At 45.2% G+C, this 23,268-nt stretch overlaps 1 protein-coding gene across 1 annotated transcript in view; it reads right to left on the reverse strand.

Annotated features, from left to right (window-relative positions):
- LOC309558211 (transmembrane protease serine 9-like) overlaps nucleotides 1–23,268 on the reverse strand; it is a gene marked incomplete at both ends in the record, with an annotated part of 116,697 nt that overhangs the window by 87,314 nt on the left and 6,115 nt on the right. The window contains one exon of the mRNA XM_082261233.1: nucleotides 15,291–15,495. Within this exon, the coding sequence (XP_082117359.1) occupies nucleotides 15,291–15,495 (205 nt within the window). The remainder of the gene's footprint in view (nucleotides 1–15,290; nucleotides 15,496–23,268) is intronic.

A 23,268-nucleotide genomic window follows, 5' to 3' on the forward strand; every position in this document is an offset into this window, starting at 1 on the left:
TGACCCAGGCAGAGAAAAGTGGTCAGTCTTCTGCAGTTGTCAGAACAAATACAGATGAGTCCATGTCCACCTCATGTCCTCCCTTAGACCCAATTTCAGACATGGCAGAGGAGTCAGCTGAGCTGTTTGACCACAGTGTCGGCCATCTACTCCAGCCTGATGCTCAGTCCTTTATGGAGTCTGATGTTGGGTCTGAGTTTGAGGAGGAGGCAGAGCAAACAAGAGGGGAGAGCAGACGGCCCGCTCCATCTAAGGCCGCACCTGTTGTCTCCCAGGCCAGGCCTGATGCTCAGTCTTTGATAGAATCAGATGTTGGGTCTGAGGTTGAGGAGGAGGCAGAGCAAACAAGAGGGGAGAGCAGACGGCCCGCTCCATCTAAGGCCGCACCTGTTGTCTCCCAGGCCAGGCCTGATGCTCAGTCTTTGATGGAGTCAGATGTTGGGTCTGAGGTTGAGGAGGAGGCAGAGCAAGCAAGAGGGGAGAGCAGACGGCCTACTCCATCTAAGGCCGCACCTGTTGTCTCCCGGGCCACTATACACACCTCATCTTGCTGGGCCTTTTTTGAGACATCCCATGCAGATAAAACAGTTGCGATCTGCAAGATTTGTAAGAAGGGTATAAAACGTGGCAAAAATGTCAACCACCTGGGTACAAGCTGCCTAAACAGGCATTTGACAACCCACCACTCGGCCCGTTGGCAGGAGCATTTAAAGAACCCACAAAAGGGCCAAAGATTGGTCGGTCGGCCTCCTAGTTCTCCTCGCGCTCCTCCTCATGCTCCATCTGCTCCACCTGCTCCACCTGCACATCAGTCTGTTCCTGGCCCTGCTATAGTCACTCGTCACCTGTTGGCAGCCTCCACTGGCAGGGATGATGATATAGCAGGCAGTGTCGCATCTACCTCCAGCACACCACCAGCTGTATCATCTAGACGCCAAATTTCGATTCCACACATGCTGGAACGAAAAAAAATGTATACTCCCCGCCACCCACATGCCCAGCGTCTAAACAGTAGTTTGGCTAAACTACTGGCTCTGCAACTATTACCATTTAACCTGGTAGAGTCTGCTCCCTTCCGTGACTTCGCAAAATGTGCAGTTCCACAGTGGCAGGTGCCAAGTCGGCATTACTTTTCCCGTAAGGCCCTGCCATCCCTATACCAACATGTGGAAGGCAATGTAGTGTCGTCCCTGGCCAAGTCAGTCAGCCGTAAGATACACTTGACGGCTGACACTTGGTCAAGCAAACATGGGCAGGGACGGTACATTTCTGTCACTGCTCACTGGGTGACACTGCTTGCCAGTGGAAGGGATTGTAGCCAGGGCTCGGTGCTGCAGCCAGTGTTGCCCCCACGTCTGCAAACAGCTGGTGGTGTCGCTGATCCGGGTAGATCGATCACTTCTACCCCCTCCTGCTCCTCCTCCTCTACCTCCTCCATGCCCTCCTCTGCAGAATGGTCCTTTGAATATGATGAGATACCACGTAAACGTTCAAAGGGCTATTCTATGTCTCAGGCCAAAAGGTGTCACGCAGTGCTGCAGCTTGTGTGTCTAGGGGACAGGCAGCACACTGCCCCTCAGATTCTTGGGGCTCTGCAGGCACAGGCCCAGAGGTGGTTGACACCACGCCAGCTGCAGCCAGGGATGGTGGTTACTGATAATGGGTCAAACCTCCTGGCCGCCCTTCGTCAGGGAAAGTTAACCCATGTGCCATGCCTGGCGCATGTCCTGAATCTCGTGGTACAGCGGTTTTTGAACTCGTACCCGGGAATGCAGGATGTGCTAAGGATGGCAAGAAGGGTGTGCAGTCACTTCAGGCGGTCGTACAGTGCCACTGCACGTTTGGCCGAAGTGCAGCGCGAGTTTCACCTGCCGGTACACCGCCTCATCTGTGACATGCCCACCCGCTGGAACTCCACCTTGGCTATGCTGCAGCGCCTGTACACGCAGCAGAGGGCCCTCAATGAATACCTATGCGAGTACGGCACCAGCACTGGCTCTGCGCGCCTGGGCTTCTTTTCACCACGGCAGTGGCTTTTGATTAAGGATGCATGCGCTGTCCTCTCGCCATTTGAGGAGGCCACAAGGATGGTCAGCCGGGACAGCGCATGCATCAGTGACACCCTACCGGTACTGTTTTTGTTGGAGCACACTCTGCGTGGCATTATGGACAGGGCACTGGAGGCAGAGCAGCAGGAGGAAGAGGAGGACTTCCTTGCCTCTCAAGGCCCCCTTTATCCTGAGAATCCTGACCCCATTATGCCTAGCTCCCAGAGGCCCGAGCAGGATCCAGGGGTGGAAGAGGAGGAGGAGGACGATTCTGCGGGAACTTTTGCAGGGTTTGAGGAGGAGGAGGAGGAAGACATGCGGCAATCTGCAAGGCCTAGTTTGACTCCCTCGGGACACTTTGGAGTAGTACGTGGCTGGGAGGAGGAGGAGCCCGTTGAAGATAATGTCGTTATGAGTGACCCCGAGGAGTCAGCTTCTCAGGCCTTCGCTAATTTGCGACGCATGGGAAACATCATGCTCCAGAGCCTGCGAAAGGACCCCAGAATCAAGGCCATTAAGGCCGTAAAGTCTCGGAGCTTTTCCCATCCACCCATAGAGTCCACAGGATCAAATCCCTTGAGGACAGTCTCAAGAGGAATCTGGTGAACATGTTCCCCGACTCCCGTAGGGTGCAGGGGCGGGGACAACCTACCATGGATTCTACTGGTGGTCACGAGAGGAGCGTTGGAGAAGGCGTGCGGTTGACGGATGCCTTTCGGTCTTTTTTTAGTCCTCACCGCCCAGGCCTCTCAGCTGCCACATCGCATCGACACCGTCTGCATCACATGGTGGACGATTACGTGAGGGCACAAATTGACACAGAGGGCTTTTCATGTGACGACTCCGATCCACTGGCATACTGGGTCTTAAGATTAGACCACTGGCCAGAACTGGCCCAGTATGCCATGGAGTTGTTGGCCTGCCCTGCTTCCAGTGTCCTATCGGAACGGGCATTCAGCGCAGCAGGAGGATTCATCACAGACCATCGAACTAGACTCTCCACCGACTCAGTCGACCTTTTGACATTCATTAAGATGAATCAGTCGTGGATATCAAGCTTTGATGCACCTGATGCAGACCTTGTAGACTAGGCTATCGTTGTGATGTGGCAGTTGAGCCTCAGTTTAAGCCTGGACCATGGTGCCACCCTCAAACCCTCCTCTCATTCTCTTTACGTTCACAGAACCTCATTTTGGTTATGACAAAAACGACAATGTTTGCGCACCTGTTCCACAGGTGCACACCTTTACAATTTTTGGGCCTCCTTCAACACCAGCTCTTTGGGGTTAAGGTGGGGAGGCTATGCTAAAACAAAAACGACAATGTTTGCGCACCTGTTCCACAGGTGCACACCTTTACAATTTTTGGGCCTCCTTCAACACCAGCTCTTTGGGGTTAAGGTGGGGAGGCTATGCTAAAACAAAAACTACAATGTTTGCGCACCTGTTCCACAGGTGCACACCTTTACAATTTTTGGGCCTCCTTCAACGCCAGCTCTTTGGGGTTAAGGTGGGGAGGCTATGCTAAAACAAAAACTACAATGTTTGCGAACCTGTTCCACAGGTGCACACCTTTACAATTTTTGGGCCTCCTTCAACACCAGCTCTTTGGGGTTAAGGTGGGGAGGCTATGCTAAACAAAAACTACCATGTTTGCGAACCTGTTCCACAGGTGCACACCTTTACAATTTTTGGGCCTCCTTCAACACCAGCTCTTTGGGGTTAAGGTGGGGAGGCTATGCTAAAACAAAAACTACAATGTTTGCGCACCTGTTCCACAGGTGCACACCTTTACAATTTTTGGGCCTCCTTCAACGCCAGCTCTTTGGGGTTAAGGTGGGGAGGCTATGCTAAAACAAAAACTACAATGTTTGCGAACCTGTTCCACAGGTGCACACCTTTACAATTTTTGGGCCTCCTTCAACACCAGCTCTTTGGGGTTAAGGTGGGGAGGCTATGCTAAACAAAAACTACCATGTTTGCGAACCTGCTCCACAGGTGCACACCTTTACAATTTTTGGGCCTCCTTCAACACCAGCTCTTTGGGGTTAAGGTGGGGAGGCTATGCTAAAACAAAAACGACAATGTTTGCGCACCTGTTCCACAGGTGCACACCTTTACAATTTTTGGGCCTCCTTCAACACCAGCTCTTTGGGGTTAAGGTGGGGAGGCTATGCTAAAACAAAAACTACAATGTTTGCGCACCTGTTCCACAGGTGCACACCTTTACAATTTTTGGGCCTCCTTCAACGCCAGCTCTTTGGGGTTAAGGTGGGGAGGCTATGCTAAAACAAAAACGACAATGTTTGCGCACCTGTTCCACAGGTGCACACCTTTACAATTTTTGGGCCTCCTTCAAAGCCAGCTCTTTGGGGTTATGGTGGGGAGGCTCCACCAACACCAAAACTACCATGTTTGCGCACCTGTTCCACAGGTGCACACCTTCATAATTTTTACGCCTTCTTCAACACCAGCTCTTTGGGCTTACAGTGGTATGGCTCCGCCAACACCCAAACAACAATTTTTGCGCACCTGTCACACAGATGCATATCATTGTAATTTTTTTCCTTACAAAGGCAATTATTGCTTTCATTACCAGCACTTTCATAGGGATATGGTGTCAAGGCATCGTCCGCACCACCAAATGCCCAATTTTTAAGCATCCTTTACTTCTATTCAAAGTCAAGAGACAACAGTATTCATCCAAAACATCTCTAATCTTGTTCACTGTGCACTACATTGTGGCCCCTACCCCTAACCCTCAATGTATCCGTGCATATATGTCTGTTTCTTGTGAGATTTCAAGTTAAAGTGCACCAAACACCATTTTACATGAAATAAAGTGCAATTACATACATCTTTGGACTTCTTGAAACATTTGGTAATAAAAGCCCCATTGTGGAAATACACCCGTTAATTATATGCACATTTAAAGAGACAGCACCTTTTTCCAAAAAAACCTCTAATCTTGTTCCCAGTGCACTGCATTATGTCCCCATCATACACATTGGCTGAGCCGTTGATTATGAGCAAAAGAAAGGTGCGGTTAAGCAAAAAAGTCATTTTTGAAGGTTTGGTATGCTGTAATTCTGGTTCTGGACATGCTACAGAGCTGAAACTTCACAGGTACACCTTTTAGACCCCCCAGACACTAAATCCAAAGAAATCTCTCTTTTTTTTTTTTTTTTTAATTTTTTCAATAATTGGCTATCTATCAAAAAGGACAATTTTTAAGAACTTTTTTTTGTGTGATTAATAGTCCCTGGGGCATGACCCAGAACCCTAGGCACTTTTTAGGGGCATTTATTGGGTTTTAGGGCTTAAAAATGGTGTTTTTTGATTACAGAAGTTCGGGTCCCATTGATTTCAATGGGGTTCTGGAATCCGAACCGAACTTTCGTGAAGTTCGGGTGTTCTGGTCGAACCGAACTTTTCAAAAGTTTGATCATCCCTACTGTAGAGCAGAGCTCAGACTAAGGGAGGAAGAAACGGTACAAGGAACCAACCATTCAGTTCATATGCTGGAATTGAGCATGCAGACAGGGGGAGAGAGAAGAGTGACAGAGAGATGAGCCCATCACTGTGCTGCTTCTTCATCACTGTACAGTCACAGGCTGGAAGGGAGTTTGTGTCAGCATAGGCTCAGGGGAGCTAAATTGAATGATACCAGCCGTCATTCAGTCTGAAAGGCTGAGCACATCTACTGGCAGAAAAGAAGTTATTTTGGGAACAGCTTGGGTTAGAAGGAAAGTATTGCAGAAAAACTCTTTTAATCCTGTAATAGGCTGTTACTTTTTTTTTTATTTACCTTTAAAAATATATGCGTCCTTTCCCTTTATTTATTTATCACATAGTTTGCTATATTTTGCATTTTGAAGGCAACTTTGAAAATTTAAATGGACTGTAACAGGAGCATGCAACCAGTGTAAAAGTGCAACAGTTTATATTTTGACCCCATTTTTTTTTTATTACACTAATGAGGACTAAATATAAACATTTTATGGGTAATATTTGTGTTTTTTATTTTTTTATTTTTTTACATACCACTCATGATCATAATCATGCATGAGGTGTCACATTTTAGCCATTAGCTGGGTGTAACTAGGGATGATCGAACTTTCCAAAAGTTCGGTTCGGCCAGAACATCCGAACTTCCCGAAAGTTCGGCCCGGATTTCAGAACCCCATTGAAATCAATGGGACCCGAACTTCGGTAATCAAAAAACACAATTTTGAAGCCCTAAAACCCAATAAATGCCCCTAAAAAGTGCCTAGGGTTCTGGGTCATGCCCCAGGGACTATTAATCACCAAAAAAAATGCCCAAAAAAATGCCAGCGCCAAAAAAAAAATGCCCAGGTTTGGTCTTGCAGGCGTTTTTTTGGGCATTTTTTTGGGTTCTTTGGAGGCAGGCAAAACATCTGAACTTCTGTATAGGGGTATATATATATATACACACACACTTATATGTATTTTACACTTACACACATATAGGTGTGTTAGGAGCGGAGCCATATTAGTGCAAATTATTTCATTAGCAAAAGTATAGTGTTCTGCTCCTTTCACACCTATATATGTGCAGGTGTATATATACAGACATGTGTGTGTATATATACCCCTATACACATGTTCAGATATCATGCCTGACTCCAAACATGTCCTCAAAAAAGCACTATCAACGCCTGCAGCAAAAAGAATGCTGACAGGAGCGAAGCAATATTAGTGCACTGAATGTGACCTAAGAGAAACAATCTTTTCTCTATAGCGGTCACCCTGACATGGAAGGGTTTTGTCACCCTGCCATAGCAGTCACAGTCAGTTAACCCTACACTACACTACGGTCCCCTTACACTTAACACTTTCCCTACAGAAACTGAATAATTAAAGCTAACTATAGTGGAAAAGAGCACCCTAACTACACTAGATATCCCTTTCTTCACACTAAAAATTGCTAAATGACACTTTGTAACAGAAGTAACAGAACTGCTTCCACTCTCTTCCATGTCCCTGTATAACAATGCTAGGAATTTGGCGGGGGCTATCTTATATACTGGGGGGCGTATTCACTAATGATTGGCCTATGGACCCCCTAGTCACTCCAATCACATTCCTAGCATTCTTCTGCCCCCTCAATTGGCTTTTACTGATGGTTCTGGTCCAATCACGGGCTTTTAAAGTCCATTTCCTGAACCATTGCATTTTGGTCGGTTCTGGTTGCCAAATTCCGAACTTTTTGGGCAAAAAGTTCTAAATTCGGCCGAACCTCGAACAGCCAATGTTCGGGTCGAACCGATGGTCGACCCGAACCGTTCGATCATCCCTAGGTGTAACAAGATGTGTAATGGATGTAATTGATGGTTTAGTAAAATGCCTATTTCAACAGTATTATGCACAAACTTATGCCTTCCGACTGCAGGTTTTCTGTCAGATCAGCTATCGGAAGTGACGTTCTGTCAGCTAACTTACCAAAAAATAAAGAAAATCAAACAGTGTTGCGCCAAATCTATACAATAACACAATAAAATACAAAGTGAAAAATAATGTGCTTCCCCTACCAAGGAAGTCAATACTTACGGGCTGACGTAACGCGCATGGGGAGCGGAGCCTGAATGCCTGACGTCACATCGACTCGAGACGAGCGTTCTGGATTGTTTGCAACCAATTCTTTTATGCTGTTTTGATCATTCATTCATGTAAGTGCAATTTAATAAATACCTGGATTATTTTACCATACGGAGAGCACTAGATTTGTCCATTTATCTGTCTATTAATGTATTGGACCGATCTGGATTGGAGTAATCTTTCATACATACCCATTGATGTTACCATCTCGTGTATACCCCATTAGAGGGAACAAGCTTATTTAGACCCTTGGTGATGCCGGGGTCTAAAAGTGAGGTGAGAGGCCAAATTTACTGGTGAAGAGTTGGTGAGCACAGTCACTGTGGTGTGAAGTATTGAAGACTTTTTTCACCTGATTTGTTGGACTCTTTATTTTTCACCTTGAAGCACATTATTTTTCCCTTTGTATTTTATTGTGTTATTGTATATATTTGGCGCAACACTGTTTGATTTTCTTTATTCTTATTGTGTAGTGTGGACACAGTTGGTGGATGCTGCCAGTCACTAATATTGATTTGTTCTACACACATTAATATTTGTGCATATATATTTTTTTGCATATTTTTTTCAAATATTTATGCATTTATCATTTTTGTGGCACATTAAGAGCCCATTCAGGCTAGCGCTACTTGTCAGGCGACTTGTCAGCCTGACAAGTCGCGCTCGGTTGCGGTCCATTGAGTAGCACAGGACCCATTCTAATAGGAGCGACACAAGTCGCTCCGACTTAGAAAAAGGGTCCTGTACTACTTTGGGGCGACCTCGGTGCGACTTGCATAGACTTCCATTATGTGAAGTCCCTGCAAGTCGCTCCGAAGTCGTGGTGCACGGGACTGACAAGTCGCCTCCCCAAGTCGTGCAGAGTCGTGTCGCCCCAGTGTGAACCGACTCTTATTCTCATTGATCACTTCTCATAATATTATTTTTGCACATTTTATATGTTGCACCATTTTTTGCGCTGACATTTTTCACCGTGTTTTTGACTTACCAAAAATACTTACTGCGCATGCGTTCCACCGCTAGCAGGCTTGCTAATCTGCCAGAACCCCTACAGTCAGAAGGCGGCAGCGGACATCTTGGTACACCCAGCCAAGTGTTGAAGTATTTTGAAACCCATGATACTGTTTTCATGTTTAACTACTTTAGGACCGTCTGCCGCAGATTTACTGTGGCAGGCTGGCCCTCCTGTGCGAACTGCCGTAGCTCTACGTCGGTCACGCGCCTGAAGCTAGGGGGCCTCCGATGCACAAGACCGGTGGCTCCGATTGCCGCCTGACACCCGCGATCGCTCCCCGCTGAGAGAGAAGGACGGTCAGTTATTGTAAACACAGCTGACCGTTCTTCTCCCTTGAATGATCACAGGGTGCCTGTGATCTTTCTATGAAGGATCACAGGTCTCTGAGATAATTTTAAAAGCCCAACCCCCATACAGTTAGAAAACAACCCCTAGGCTTACATTTAACCCCTTGATCACCCAATGTGTTAACCCCTTCCCTGCCAGTGTCATTATTACAGTAACAGTGCATATTTTTAGCACTGATTACTGTAGTAATGTCACTGGTCCCCACAAAAGTGTCAAAAATGTCAGTTAGGGGTCCGATCTGTCCGTCGCAATGTCGCAGTCCTGCTAAAAATTGCAGATCACTGCCATTATTAGTAAAAAAAAAAAAAACAATTAAAAATGACAGAAATCTTTCCCGTAGTTAGTAGACGCAAACCAATCAAAATACGTTTATTGTGATTTTTTTTTACCAAAAATATGTAGCAGAAAACAAATTGGTCTAAAATGTTGAACATTTTTACATTTTGGGGGGGGGGGGGGGTGTTATATAGCAGAATGTGATATATATATATATATATATATATATATATATATATTTTTTATTTATTTTTTCAGAATTGTTACTCTTTTTATGTTTATAACGCAAAAAATAAAAAACGCACGGGTGATCAAATACCACCAAAAGAAAGCTCTATTTGTGGGGAAAAAAAGGACAATGGCCTGGTCATTAAGGGGGCAAATCCTTCCGGCCCTTCGCTCCTCTCTATCACCCTTACATTATTCTTGACATAGAGACATACCCCTCCCCCTCTTTTTCCTACCCTGTCCTTACAGTACACAGAATACCCTTGGATATTGGCCAGCCAGCCATGTGAGGGGTCAAAACCAAGTTTCTGTTATTCCCACAAGGTCTATGTCCTCCTCATGTACTAACATTTCCAGCTCATCCATTTTATTAGCTAGGCTCCTGGCATTGGCATATACCCCCCTTATTTTGTGGAAGTGGATAGTGAATGGTGCTTATTTTTATTCCTGTTGGGTCTGAGGTTTGCCCGTACAGACCCCCCAATTGACGTTACGGATCTACTGTCGCTGCTGGCCCTAATAATAACTTCTGTCCTTTGTTCCCTCCTGACTAACTCTACTTCTGAGCCCTCACCCTCGTTTCCTACCTAATTTAAAAGCCCCTCCAACTTGGTGGCCATCTTTCTCCCCAAATGAACTGTACCGTCCCCATTAAGGTGCAGCCCATCCTTACTAAAGAGCCGGCAGCCGACTGAGAAGTCAGCCCGGTTCTCCAGGAACCCGAACCCCTCCTTCCTACACCAATTCCTCAGCCACTTGTTAAGTTCCCTAATCTCCTTCTGCCTCTCTTGTGTGGCTCGAGGTACCGGCAGTATTTCAGAGAAAACCACCTTGGAGGTCCTATTCCTCAATCTATTACCTAAGTCCCTGAAATCGTTCTTTAGGATCCTCCACTTTCCTCTCACTTGGTCATTGGTGCCAACATGCACCATGACTGCTGGGTCCTCCCCAGCCCCGCCCAATAATCTGTCTACCCGATCCACGATGTGCCAAACTCGAGCGCCCGGTAAACAACATACTGATCGTTTTGACAGATTGCCCTCTCTGTCCCCTTGATAATTGAGTCCCCCACTACCACAACCTGTCTAACCTTTCCTGAGTCTCGGCCCCCCTCCTTCCTGGAGCCGCTGCTCCCCTGGCAGCTGGAGGAGGGCACCTGCTCCAGCACTGCCACCCCTGAGCTGATATCCCTATCATCATGCAACTTGGCAAATTTGTTAGGGTGTACCAACTCAGGACTGGCCTCCCTGGTGCTCTTCCATCTACCCTTCCAAACCCTCACCTAACTGCTTACCTCTGATGCCTGCATCTCCTCTACTCCTCCCTTCTCTATGTTGGCCCCTGCCAGCACCTGATGGGTAATGTCCAAGCTCCTTTCCAGGTTGTTAATGCCACTTTGTTTTCTAGATCCAGGATCTGGGCTTCCAGAGAAACCAGCTGCTCACATCTTGCACAGCAGTATTCGCCCTCGATTGGTTCATCAAGGAATGCATAAATGCAGCAAGAAGTGAACTGAGTGGCATCCCCAAACCTGTCAGACATTATTACCCTCTACTCTATGGGGATGATTAGTAACAACCTGCTATTCCTTACCTACACTACCTCTATCTTCCCTTGTACTAAACCTGGGATACTCACCGGTCGCTAAGATACTCACCGGTTGCTAAGATACTTACCAGTCCTCCCAGGTACTCACTAGTCGCAAGGTATTCCCTGACAGACAGTTACTCCCAGGCGCACACTACTCGGTCGCAAGTGAGTCACCCGCTACTCGGTCGCAAGTGTGTCACCCACTACTCGGTCGCAAGAGAGTCACCCGCTACCCAGTCGCAAGAGAATCATCCGCTACCCAGTCACAAGACAGTCGCAGAGCACAGTCGGTCACAGGTCACAGTCGGTCACAGGTCACAGTCGGTCGCAGGTCACAGTCGGTCGCAGGTCAGTCGGTCACAGGTCAGTCAGTCACAGGTCACAGTCGGTCGCAGGTCACAGTCGGTCGCAGATCAGTCAGTCGGTCGCAGGTCAGTCAGTCACAGGTCACAGTCAGTCGCAGGTCACAGTCAGTCGCAGGTCACAGTCGGTCGCAGATCAGTCAGTCGGTCGCAGGTCAGTCAGTCACAGTCGGTTACAGGTCACAGTCAGTCGCAGGTCACAGTCAGTTGCAGGTCACAGTCAGTCGCAGTTCAGTCAGTCGCAGGTCACAGTCAGTCACAGGTCAGTCTACCTCTGCAGGGCTTGTCAGTTTCCTCTCTCTCCCCCAGTCAGCCTGTCCCTCCCTGCTTCTCACATGCACTCCCCCTCCACTATGTAGATACACTCACCGTCCTCTGTCACTCCCTGGTCCCTCCTTGGCTCCTCTTTAAGACAGCCAGCTCAGTGTTCAGGGCAGCCATCAGAAAGTTTGGGGCCCCTTACACAGCTTTAGGCCTGGGCCCCTCCGGGCCTGACCACCAACATTCTGCAGTGCCCACCCTCTGGCCGTCCCAACGAATCCGTCCACTGGCCATCCCACCGAGTCTTTCAGTAGCTCAGTGGGTGCCACTTCTATTTTAGCACTCTCACAACTTAATAAATTAAAATGAATCCAATCCATCAAAGAGACATCCCCATATATTCAGCAAAGAGACAGCCTCAAATATTTAGCAAAGAGATTTCCCAATCCAGCAAAGAGACAGCCTCATATTTCCAGCAAAGAGACAGCGCAATCCAACAAAGAAACATCCCTTCAGCTGCATCGGCTTACTCTGCAGCCACCCTGCTTTAGCAATTGCTAGTTACTACAGCAGAAACAACTCGGTCTTGTTAATTGGGGCCTGGACGGCCGGGCCCCTCAGAACACCTGGGCCCCCTACATGTGTATGGGCCCCCCCCTGATGGCTGCCCTGAGTGTTGTCAGTCTCTCCCCACGCTGCCGTCTCTGCTCCTGGTCCCCCGGGCCTCCAGTCACTCTCTGTCTAGGGGGGTCACAGTTTGCAGTTCAGCTGACACTCCTCACACTCCTAGCAGCAAGGGTTCTAAAAAGCAAGTTTTGATGAAAATATCAACACACAAAGCCTTAGACCATAACTGGGTTACCGGCAAATAAGCAGCTGCACAGGAACAACAGCTGGAACCATAGGTCAAGGTCACAATGAGGCAGAAAGCCAAGCAAAAGCAGAGGTACAGGATTCAGGGTCTGGTAATCAGGTTACAGGTACAAAGGGCAGATAAAAAGCAATATACAGTAGGTTGTATGCAGAATGAAGCTTTTAACTGTTGCATCCTCTTTTGAGGAGGGGGTGGGTGTACAAATAGGTAAAGCACATGGTTCAGTACTTTTTAGCAGAGGCATGGCATCACTTTCAGACCGACATTGTTCTAAATAAGTCCATATCTCAGGCTGAAGGTTCAGCACCCCAGAGACTTCAAATCTAGGCTGCATTGTGGCAGTGATCCCATGTATGTTGCTGTTAGAACCCCCTCCTATTGTCCTGTAGAATATACCTGGATGCTGCTTAGTTCTGGGCAGAGAGGAGTTCAAAGCACCCTTCATGATGCCCTAAGTGTGTTCCTAATATCCAGATGGTGAACTACGAGCTCAGGTTATTGTATAGGCTACTCTTCACATCTATGAGGGGGTGCTAATAAGTAATGAGCCTTACCCAGAAAAAAAATTGAGCTAAGAAGCTGTAAACTGCAGGGTGTATTGGCCAATTTGTTTATATTCAATGGTGCAAAAATCAACTAATTATGATTTTAACGTATCTTTCTTTTTCAGTTACAAACTGAACATGGCAGCACCTTCAGAAAAATTCAACGTGGAAGAGCATAGGACCATAATCAAGTTCCTTTTTCTTCAAGGTAAAGGTGCGAAGCAGATCCATGATGAAATGTCACAAACTTTGGGTGACAGTGGCCCTTCATATGTAACAGTTAAACGTTGGGTTGTCTACTTTGGTGTTGAAAGTGAGAAACTCAGTGGAAGGCCTGTTTCTGGCTCTGTTCCTGCAAATGTGAAAGCCATCCATGACATGATCATGGAGGACCACCGAATATCAGCAAAATTATTGCTACATATCTGGGAATATCACGTGAGAGAGTTGGTGCCATTATCCACAACGACTTGGAAATGAGAAAGCTTGCAGCAAAGTGGATCCCAAAACTTTTGACAACTTAACAAAAGAGGAAACATGTGTAAAGGTAAAACAATGGCAAAACTGACCTCCTTAGGCTTTCAAGTGATGCACCATCCACCCTATTCACCTGAACTGGCTCCTTCTGACTGGTATCAGGACAATATCCCCCCGGACAATATCCCCCCGGACAATATTCCCCTGGAAAACATCCCCCCGGATAATAATATCCCCCCGGACAATATTCCCCCGGAAAACATACCCCTGGACATAGGGTTAGGGTTAGAGGGTTAGGGTTAGCGTGAGGGTTAGGGTGAGGGTTAGGGTTAGGGTTAGGGTAAAATTCAGAAGAATTTTATCTGCAGACAGAGACTTAAGAAGCTGCAGGACAGATGTCACAAGTGCTTTGACTTCCTGTGGGAATATGTAGAATAGTGTGGCAGTTACAGCTTCCTAGCTCAATGTTTTCTGGGTAAGGCTCAATATTTATCAGCACCCCCTCGTATCTATCTATCTATCTATCTATCTATCTATCTATCTATCTATCTATCTATCTATCTATCTATCTATCTATCTATCTATCTATCTATCTATCTATCTATCTATCTATCTATCTATCTATCTATCTATCTATCTATCTATCTATCTATCTATCTATCTATCTATCCATCCATCCATCCATCCATCCATCTATCTATCTATCTATCTATCTATCTATCTATCTATCTATCTATCTATCTATCTATCTATCTATCTATCTATCTATCTAGGGCTTTTTTTCAGCGGGAACGCGGGGGAACGCAGTTCCGGCACCTCCAGCACTAAATCTATATAAAAGCAAGGGGTGTGCTGGAGGGTCTATTGATGCTGTCTGCTGGGGGTTTATTGTCACTGTTGGGGATCTGTTTTTGTATGAGGGTCTATTATTGCTTGTGGGGGATCTATTGTTGCTGGGGTGGGGTCTATTTTTGCTGGGAGAATCTATTGCTCCTGGAGGGACCTGATGTTGCTGGGTTGGTGTCCATTGTTGCTGGGGGAGTCTATTGTTGTGTGAGTGATCTATTGTTGCTGGGGTGGGGTCTACTGTTTCTGGGGGAATCTATTGTTGCTTGGGGGATCTATTGTTGCTGGCTCCAGTGGATCTATTTAACTGCTTTTCTTGTTATTAGACAAGAACAAATTCCATACAAATTATTTAGCACCATAAACTGATACTTGGGGCAGTACTGGGTGGTGGGTAGGGGGTGAACCAAGGGACGGTTCTTGGAGAGGGGGACTTATAAGGGGGGAGTTCCTGCACCTATTGCCTGAGAAAAAAAAGCCCTCTATCTATCTATCTATCTATCTATCTATCTATCTATCTATCTATCTATCTATCTATCTATCTATCTATCTATCTATCTATCTATCTATCTATCTATCTATCTATCTATCTATCTATCTATCTATCTATCGCTCACACAGGGGAGCATAAACCAATCAATGATGCACACCTGACAGTTTTAAAAGGGCCACTTCATGAAAGATGAACACTATATCAATAAATATATACATGAGGGATTTTTAGAAACATTTTTCCAAAAGCAAAATGATTTGTGTCTGATGGAAGATGAATTGGTATATAAAGGTAACATGTTATACTTACTAGTGGATGCAATGCGCTGCCGTCAAAACCCACTCCTGTGAGATCAGGGAGCCTCCACATAAATATTCTCCATCTATTTCATTATCTAAAACAGCGACCTGCCAGGGCCACTCCCCATCCAACGCATCTGTTCCACCAACTATTCGACTGGACACCAAGGGCGAACCACACACTGAATAATCAGCAGCACCAACAGCATTTCCGGCTGACATAAGCAAAAAAGACAAAAATTGAGTTTGAACTTTTTTATCTTCCATAATAAAATAATTATATAAGTAAATAAATATTACACACAAACAATAAAACCATATTTATTGGCGTGTTACCTTTCAGGGGATAAAAATCCTCTTGACTGTTTCTAGCACAAAAGATTTTGATGACACAAATTTTAGCCATGTATGAAGCCCAATTCATTTATATGTATTTTTTTTAAAAGCTCCCCAGGTCATTCTATTTGGAGGACTGAGACGATCTTGTGACTCACCCCAGTACTCTTCATTCACAACATAAAATGCAGGCAGATATCACCATATCAAAGTGATACAAGCAAAAAAAAAAAAAAAAAAATTAAATAACAAACATGTTAAACCTACAAAAATTACCAAATAGGCCAGAAGGGGAAGAGGTGGGACTTTGAGTAATGCCAAAAATAATGTAATCAATAGGAACACTGTTAAATAAAAAGTTAAACATTTATTAACATAAGTTAAAACATCCCCACAAAATTAACAAACTTAAAACAACAACATAAGCAATCAAACCCATGTAGCACATCACAGCATGAGCCTGACAGTTACATAGTTACATAGTTACATAGTAGGTGAGGTTGAATAAAGACAATAGTCCATCCAGTTCAACCTGTGTAGGTGTGTGTGGCCATAATCATCTCTCATACCCCTGAATGTTCTGATCCTTGAGATGTAAGTCTAAGAGTCTTTTGAAAGCCACCATACTACCCGCAGAAACCACCTCTTGTGGTAGAGAATTCCACAATCTTGTAGCCCTAACAGTAAAGAACCCCCCACGTTGCCTGAGGTTAAAACGCTTCTCCTCTAATCGCATTGTATGCCCCCGAGTCCTCATGCAATCCCTTCGACTGAACAGCTTTTTTTTCTAAGCTGCGATCCCCATTGAGATATTTAAAAATTGCTATCATGTCCCCCCTCAGGCGTCTCTTCTCCAGGGAGAATAAATCAAGCGATTGTAGACGCTCTTCATAATCAAGGTCCTCCAATCCCCTAATCAGTTTAGTTGCCCTTCTCTGGACTCTCTCCAGCTCCAACAGTGTTAGTGCACAGCAGAGTATAGTCTCATTGGTTCTTGTCCAAAGCCCCAACGTGTTTCAACTTATCCAAGTCTTCTTCAGGGAGATGCAGGATAGTAGGATAATACTGAAATTATAACATACAGGCTCTCCTCACTTAACAACCAGGTTCTGTTCCAGCAACCAGGTTGTTAAACAAATTGGTTGTTAAAGGAGGAGCCACAAGTAATCAATATTTTAAGCATTCCTAACTTCTGTACTGTACTGTATTCTGAAAAAAAAGGTCTAAAGACAAAACTCCAACTCAATAACATTGTTTTAATTTGGATAACTGCAGAAAACATACATCTAAACAACAAAAATCCTGTACTGTACAATACAATGATGTACAGTGGCCAAAAAGCTGGTCGTAAGTCTGAGCAGTCGTTAAACAAGGATGGTCTGTATATTCAAATACATCTATATATGAGACTATAACATACACAAGTGGTCTCAAAAAATGGATAGAAAGAATTACAAAAATGACAAAATTGTGCTGGGAATCCATCCAAGCATAGGAATCGGGGCTTTTTTTCAGCGGGAACGCGGGGGAACGCAGTTCCGGCACCTCCTGAACTGAATGTATGTGTTGGCAAGGGGTGCTGGGGTGTGCTGGAGGGTCTATTGATGCTGGCTGCTGGGGAATCTATTGTTGCTGGATGCTATTTTTGTGGAGGAAGGAGGTCTATTGTTTCTGGGAAGGTCTTCTGTTGTTTGTGTGGGATCTATTGTTGCCAAGGTGGGAATTTTGTTGCTGGGGGGTCAGTTGTTGCTTGGGTGGATTTAGTGTTGAGGGAGCAGTCTTTGTTGCTGGCTGTTGAGGAATCTATTGTTGCTGGAGTGGATCTGTTTTTGCAGGGAGTTCGATTGTTGCTGGGGAGGTCTATTGTTATTGGTAGATGATCTATTGTTGCTGGTGGTGGGTCTTATGTTGCAGGGGGTCAATTGTTGCTGAAAGGGATCTACTATTGAGGGAGGGGTCTGATGTTGCTGGCTGCTGAAGGGTCTATTGATGCTGACTATTGTGAGTCTATTGTTGCTGGGCTGGAACTATTGTCGCTGGGGTGTCCATTGTTGCTAGATCTATTTTAATGACTTTCTTATTATCATGAACAAATTCCATACAAAATACTTAGCACCACAAAATGATACTTGGTTCTATATTCTCTAAATAGGGTGGTACTGGGAGGTGGGTCAGAGATGGAACCAAGGAACGGTGCTAGGAGGTGGGTAGGGGGTGGAGTTACGGGGGACTCAGAAGGGAGGGAGTTCCTGCACCTATTCTGTGAGAAAAAAAGCCCTGATAGGAATCAAATAATGAGGGAGCGATGTAACCCCCCCCCCCCCCCCCACACACACACACACACACACACAGGGCAAAAAAAACCATCCCAGAGAAAAGAACCCAGAAAAAAGGGACTAGTTGGCAGCAATACCGGTAAGAGCGCCCTCATCAGATTAAGTACAATCCAGTATTCACCCAAAAAAGCATATATGAATGAATGTCTTATCGCTCATGATAGGAATTATGGGAATACCAATCTGAGGCCTACAAATTATACTACATGAAGTTAAACCAGCCTCAAAAACAACTTTGGGCCATCCACTTGCTTTAAATCCCCTAAACAACAAATGGATAGTCCCGATTTTTTTTTCTTTACTTACCTTGTTTTTGAAGAAAGTATACTTACCTTCCTTCCACTCACTCCCTCTGCGGCCACGGCCCGCGCAATCTCTTCCTGCTCTTATTGACTTTTTGCCTTGTGTGTGTATGTGGGAGGGGGGGAGGGGTTCCACCTCCCCACATTATTTAATTCCTATGCTTGGATGGATTCCCACTTTTCCCAGCACAATTTTGTCATTTTTGTAATTCCTTTTATCCATTTTGTGAGACCACTTGTGTATGTTATAGTCTCATATATACATGTATTTGAATATATGTTATACTTTCAGATATATCAGTATTATCCTACAGTACAGCATCTCCCTGAAGAAGACTTGGATACGTTGAAACGCGTTGGGACTTTGGACAAGAACCAATGGGACTGTACTCTGCTGTGCACTAACACTGCCAGGCTCATGCTGTGATGTGCTACATGGGTTTGATTGCTTATGTGGTTGTTTTAACAATTTGTCATTTAAGTCCCACTTTGTGGGGATGTTTTAACTCATGTTAATAAATGTATAACTTTTTATTTAACAGTGTTCCTATTGATTATATGATTTTTGGCATCACTCAAAGTTCCACCTCTTCTCCTTCTGGCCTAATTTTCAATTTTTGTTTATCAATCAGAGACGGATGCCTCCATTTCAATATTGATATGGCCAACAGTTAGATGGTTGCAAATATGTTAAACGTACCTGCTGTGTGCAAAGGTTTTGCACAGAGCAGCCCCAAGCCTCTTCTTTTTTGGTCCCCTGGTCCTGGCTCCTCCACCCTGCTGAATGTCCCCAATAGCAAGCCTCTTCACACAGAGAGTGTGGCTCGGCCCCGTCCCCACTCTCTTCTCATTGGCTCACTGGCTGTGATTGACAGAAGCAGCTTATAGCTTCCAATAGCTTCCGCTCCTGTGTGAACCAGTGAGGAAAGAGAGACACAGGAGAGACGCTGTTCTCATGCATATTGTTGGATTGAGATGAGGGTCAGGTAAGTATAAGGGAGACTGTGGGGTGGAGCTGCACCCAGAAGGTTTTTTACTTTAATGCATACAATGTATTAAGGTAAAAAAAACTGGAGATTTTAGAACCACTTTAGGAACCTGGAGAAGTTCTGAAGAGGAAAAGGATCCTGTGCATTACGTGACTGAGCTGAAGAAGAAAAACAGTAAGTATAAAAAAAGGAAACATAAAATACTGCTGGAGGGGAGGGACATCCGGGGGAAAAGGAGAGTCCGTTGAAGGGGGCAACCTGGAGCACTGAGTGGATCTTCAATTAGCATCATTGAAGTTGATTATCCTCAACTATTTATACAAAAATGAGTCAAAAATATCCACCAAACACTAAAGGATATAATTAAAAGTATCTATCTTTCTTTTGAAATTATATGAATGTGATCTGATTAATGGAAATAATGCTGAAACATTATGTAACTGTCAGGACCTGGATCACCTGCTGGTGGCACTGTGCTTCCCAGAACAGAAGGTTTTAGCTCCGGAGTTCACCAGCAGGTGTCTCCCAGCAGCCAGTAGATCCCAGTAATCAGTTTCAACCTGATGCTTGCTGCTGGGAGAGTGTTTAGATCCTCCTGTACATTTTCCTCCCACTCCAGTGTTTTGCTTTGCTGCCAGATACTGCTTGCTATTTATCCTACTTGTTCTTTTGCCTTGTACCTACTCCCTCTTGTTCCCGATCCCAGTTTTGGTTCCCCCTTTGCATCTGCTCCCTGAACCCCTAGTTTTACCCTGCATTTCTGTGTTCCCTATTTTGTAAATATTTTATATAGTTGCTTTCTAGTTAGGCTTTCTGTTATTCTGTTAGGTTGTTAGTTTGGCATTTTGTCCCTGTTTTTTTGTTTTTTTGTTTGTTGTGTTTCTGTATGCTGGTGTTTGGATGGATTTTTGTTTCATTGTAACTAATGTTTTCTTTTTATATATTTGGTCTGGTCTCAGTTTTCTAAGAGCCCATTCACACTAGCGCGACTTGTGAGGCAACTTGTGTTGCCCCAGGTCGTTTGACATAACAAAAGCAATGTTAATCAATCAGTGCAGTCTTAATTGGCACTACTGAAGTCTCTCCGACTTCAGAAAAGGGTCCTGTACTACTTTGAGGCGACCTGTGATCCGACCTGTCCCATATACTTCAATGGGAGTCGCCTCCTTATCTTAATTGAAGTGACTTGTTATCAGACTTTCCAGGAAGAAGAAAGAGATTAGCCAGGCATTCCCCACATTGCAGCCATGCCTATTTGGTATATATATATATATATATATATATGTGATGGTATATATATTCCATTATCTCTGCTTGGTCTGTGTGAGTGGCACTGGTGGACACAGATAAGTGGCACTGGTGGATACTGATTCACGGCACTGATACGTGGCACTGGTGGACACTGATTCGTGACACTGATACGTGGCACTGGTGGACACTGATTTGTGGCACTGATACGTGGCACTGGTGGACACTGATTTGTGGCACTGATACGTGGCACTGATACGTGGCACTGGTGGACACTGGTTCGTGGAACTGATATGTGGCACTGGTGGACACTGATTCGTGGCACTGATACGTGGCACTGGTGGACACTGATTCGTGGCACTGATTCGTGGCACTGATTCGTGGCACTGATACGTGGCACTGATATGTGGCACCAGGGCTTTTTTTCTCAGAGAATAGGTTCAGGAACTCTGGTGGACACTGATTAGTGGCACTGATACGTGGCACTGGTGGACACTGATACATGGCACTGATACGTGGCACTGATACGTGGCACTGGTGGACACTGATTCGTGGCACTGATACATGGCACTGGTGGACACTGATTTGTGGCACTGATATGTGGCACTGATACGTGGCACTGGTGGACACTGATTTGTGACACTGATATGTGGCACTGGTGGACACTGATTTGTGGCACTGATACGTGGCACTGATACGTGGCACTGGTGGACACTGATTTGTGGCACTGATACGTGGCACTGATACGTGGCACTGGTGGACACTAATTCGTGGCACTGGTGGGCAGTGGCACTGGTGGACACATACGTGGCACTGGTGGGCAGTGGCACTGGTGGACACTGATACGTGGCACTGGTGGGCAATGAGGAAATGAGTAAAAAAAATAGTAAAGGGGAATTAGGTCACAACACATCATATTCTGATTGGCCAAACACAAAGTCATCTGTCATATAAGCCGCAAGTCGCGCTGAAATCGCGGTAAAAGTCGCTCCGACTTATGGTCGCGGCAGTGTGAACCGGCTCTAAGTGTAGCCAAGCAGATCCAGAAACCCCTGTTGCTGATTCATGACAGTAACATTAGGTATAAGGCTTAGTTCACATAACTAACACACCATGAAAAATTTATTTATTTTCAAAAAAAGGTGACAGTTATTATCAGTTAGGTCTAGTGAGGTTTAAAAATGACTGTCATGTGGCTAAAATAAAAGTATATATCCTTGTGCTAAAGCTTTGTGAATTGAGGCTATAGCCTGCAATTCTAAATGTACATACCCATTTATAAGAAGATATATCAATAAGAGCAGAAACAGAATGCACTGAACTGTGCAGATTAAACTGTTTTAATGGCGATAAATTACAACTACATTTACATACAGGTAACTTTATCAATGAATACCACAAAACACCGGAGGAATACCATGCCCCTCCAAGAGATGCCATTGACTTTCATTAAATGCTGGTAGTAGAGAATCCATGAGGAGGAACTGCAGTGAAAAAAAGCAGCCAGGCACACAGCACCACGGACAATCGCACGGCTCAAGAACCAGAGAGGGAAAGTCTTTTTAAGTCTTAATGCTCATTGCACTTGGATGAAGTGCAGGGTGGGTTTTGAGATACTCCAAATTTAGAGCACTAAGAGGATATTCTTTGGTTTGTCTATACCCTTCAGGACAATTCTCCTCTTGGCAGACCATAAAAGAACAAACAACCCTGGGACTCTGAGTGAAGGAACAGTCATAAATCAGCAACACTGGAGCAGATGCTCAAAGGGTTAAAGCAGCAGCAGTTGCTAGGATCCCTCACAATGTCCCCATGTACTCTGTTCAATATCGACCAGACACTTCTCCTGTGAACCTCCAGGCCAGATCCTCAGTGAACCCCTTTGAATTGGCTCCAGCTCCTTTCAGAAAGTAGGTCCCCCAACTCTCCCTGAGCTGGCACATCAATGAATTCCTGCAGACTTCAGCTATACTGCCCAGAAGGGAGGAAGCATTTCAAGCTGGGGTCTTCTCTTCCTGTACAAGAACCTTGCTACCCCTGACCCCAGACTATTTTTGCACTTTTAGCCAACTACTAGGCATCCTTTCCCCTAGGGATTGGCTGAGACCACATGAAAATTCAGGCCCAGGGTCTGCCTCTTCTAACCCACTACATTGTAGAATCTACTAGAAGATAGGGGCAAGCAGTGAAGCCTGCAGCCAGTGAGACCCAGAACCGCCAAAAATAATCACACACCGCTTCAGTGATTACAGAGGAGCTAAAGTACTAAATTTACCTGAACCTCTCAAGCAACCTATCATAGGAGGGTGCTACATGATAGTTTTCTCTGAGAAATTCTAATATACCATGACAGGCACATACCATTGTAAAAGAAAGTATACTGGAAAAAAACAGACAGAGTTTGTGACAGGCATCCACGGAGAAGTCATCTCAATTTATTGGGGTTTCTTTATTAATTATACAATAAAGAACCAAATGTACCCCATATAAGGAACACAGGCTTGGTTTCCTTTTAACATTGAAAGTGACCAGAAGTCAAGAAAAGGTCTGTTTGGAGACAAAGATAAATTATTCGCCAGAAGAGATGCACTCCAGAAGGTCTATCAGCAGTGGCGGCCGGTGTATTGAGGGCGCAGGGGCGCTGCCCCCCCATCCATGCATCCGGCCCCCTAATCTGCATGCAGGGGCGCCGGACGCATGGAGTTTAATGTTTTATTTTTTTTTTAATCACCTGATTAGAGCCAGAGGCTCTAATAGGGTGATTCAAAGGGTGGAGC

The sequence above is a fragment of the Pelophylax lessonae genome, assembly GCF_965119305.1.
Source record: "Pelophylax lessonae genome assembly, chromosome: 6".
Taxonomy (NCBI): domain Eukaryota; kingdom Metazoa; phylum Chordata; class Amphibia; order Anura; family Ranidae; genus Pelophylax; species Pelophylax lessonae.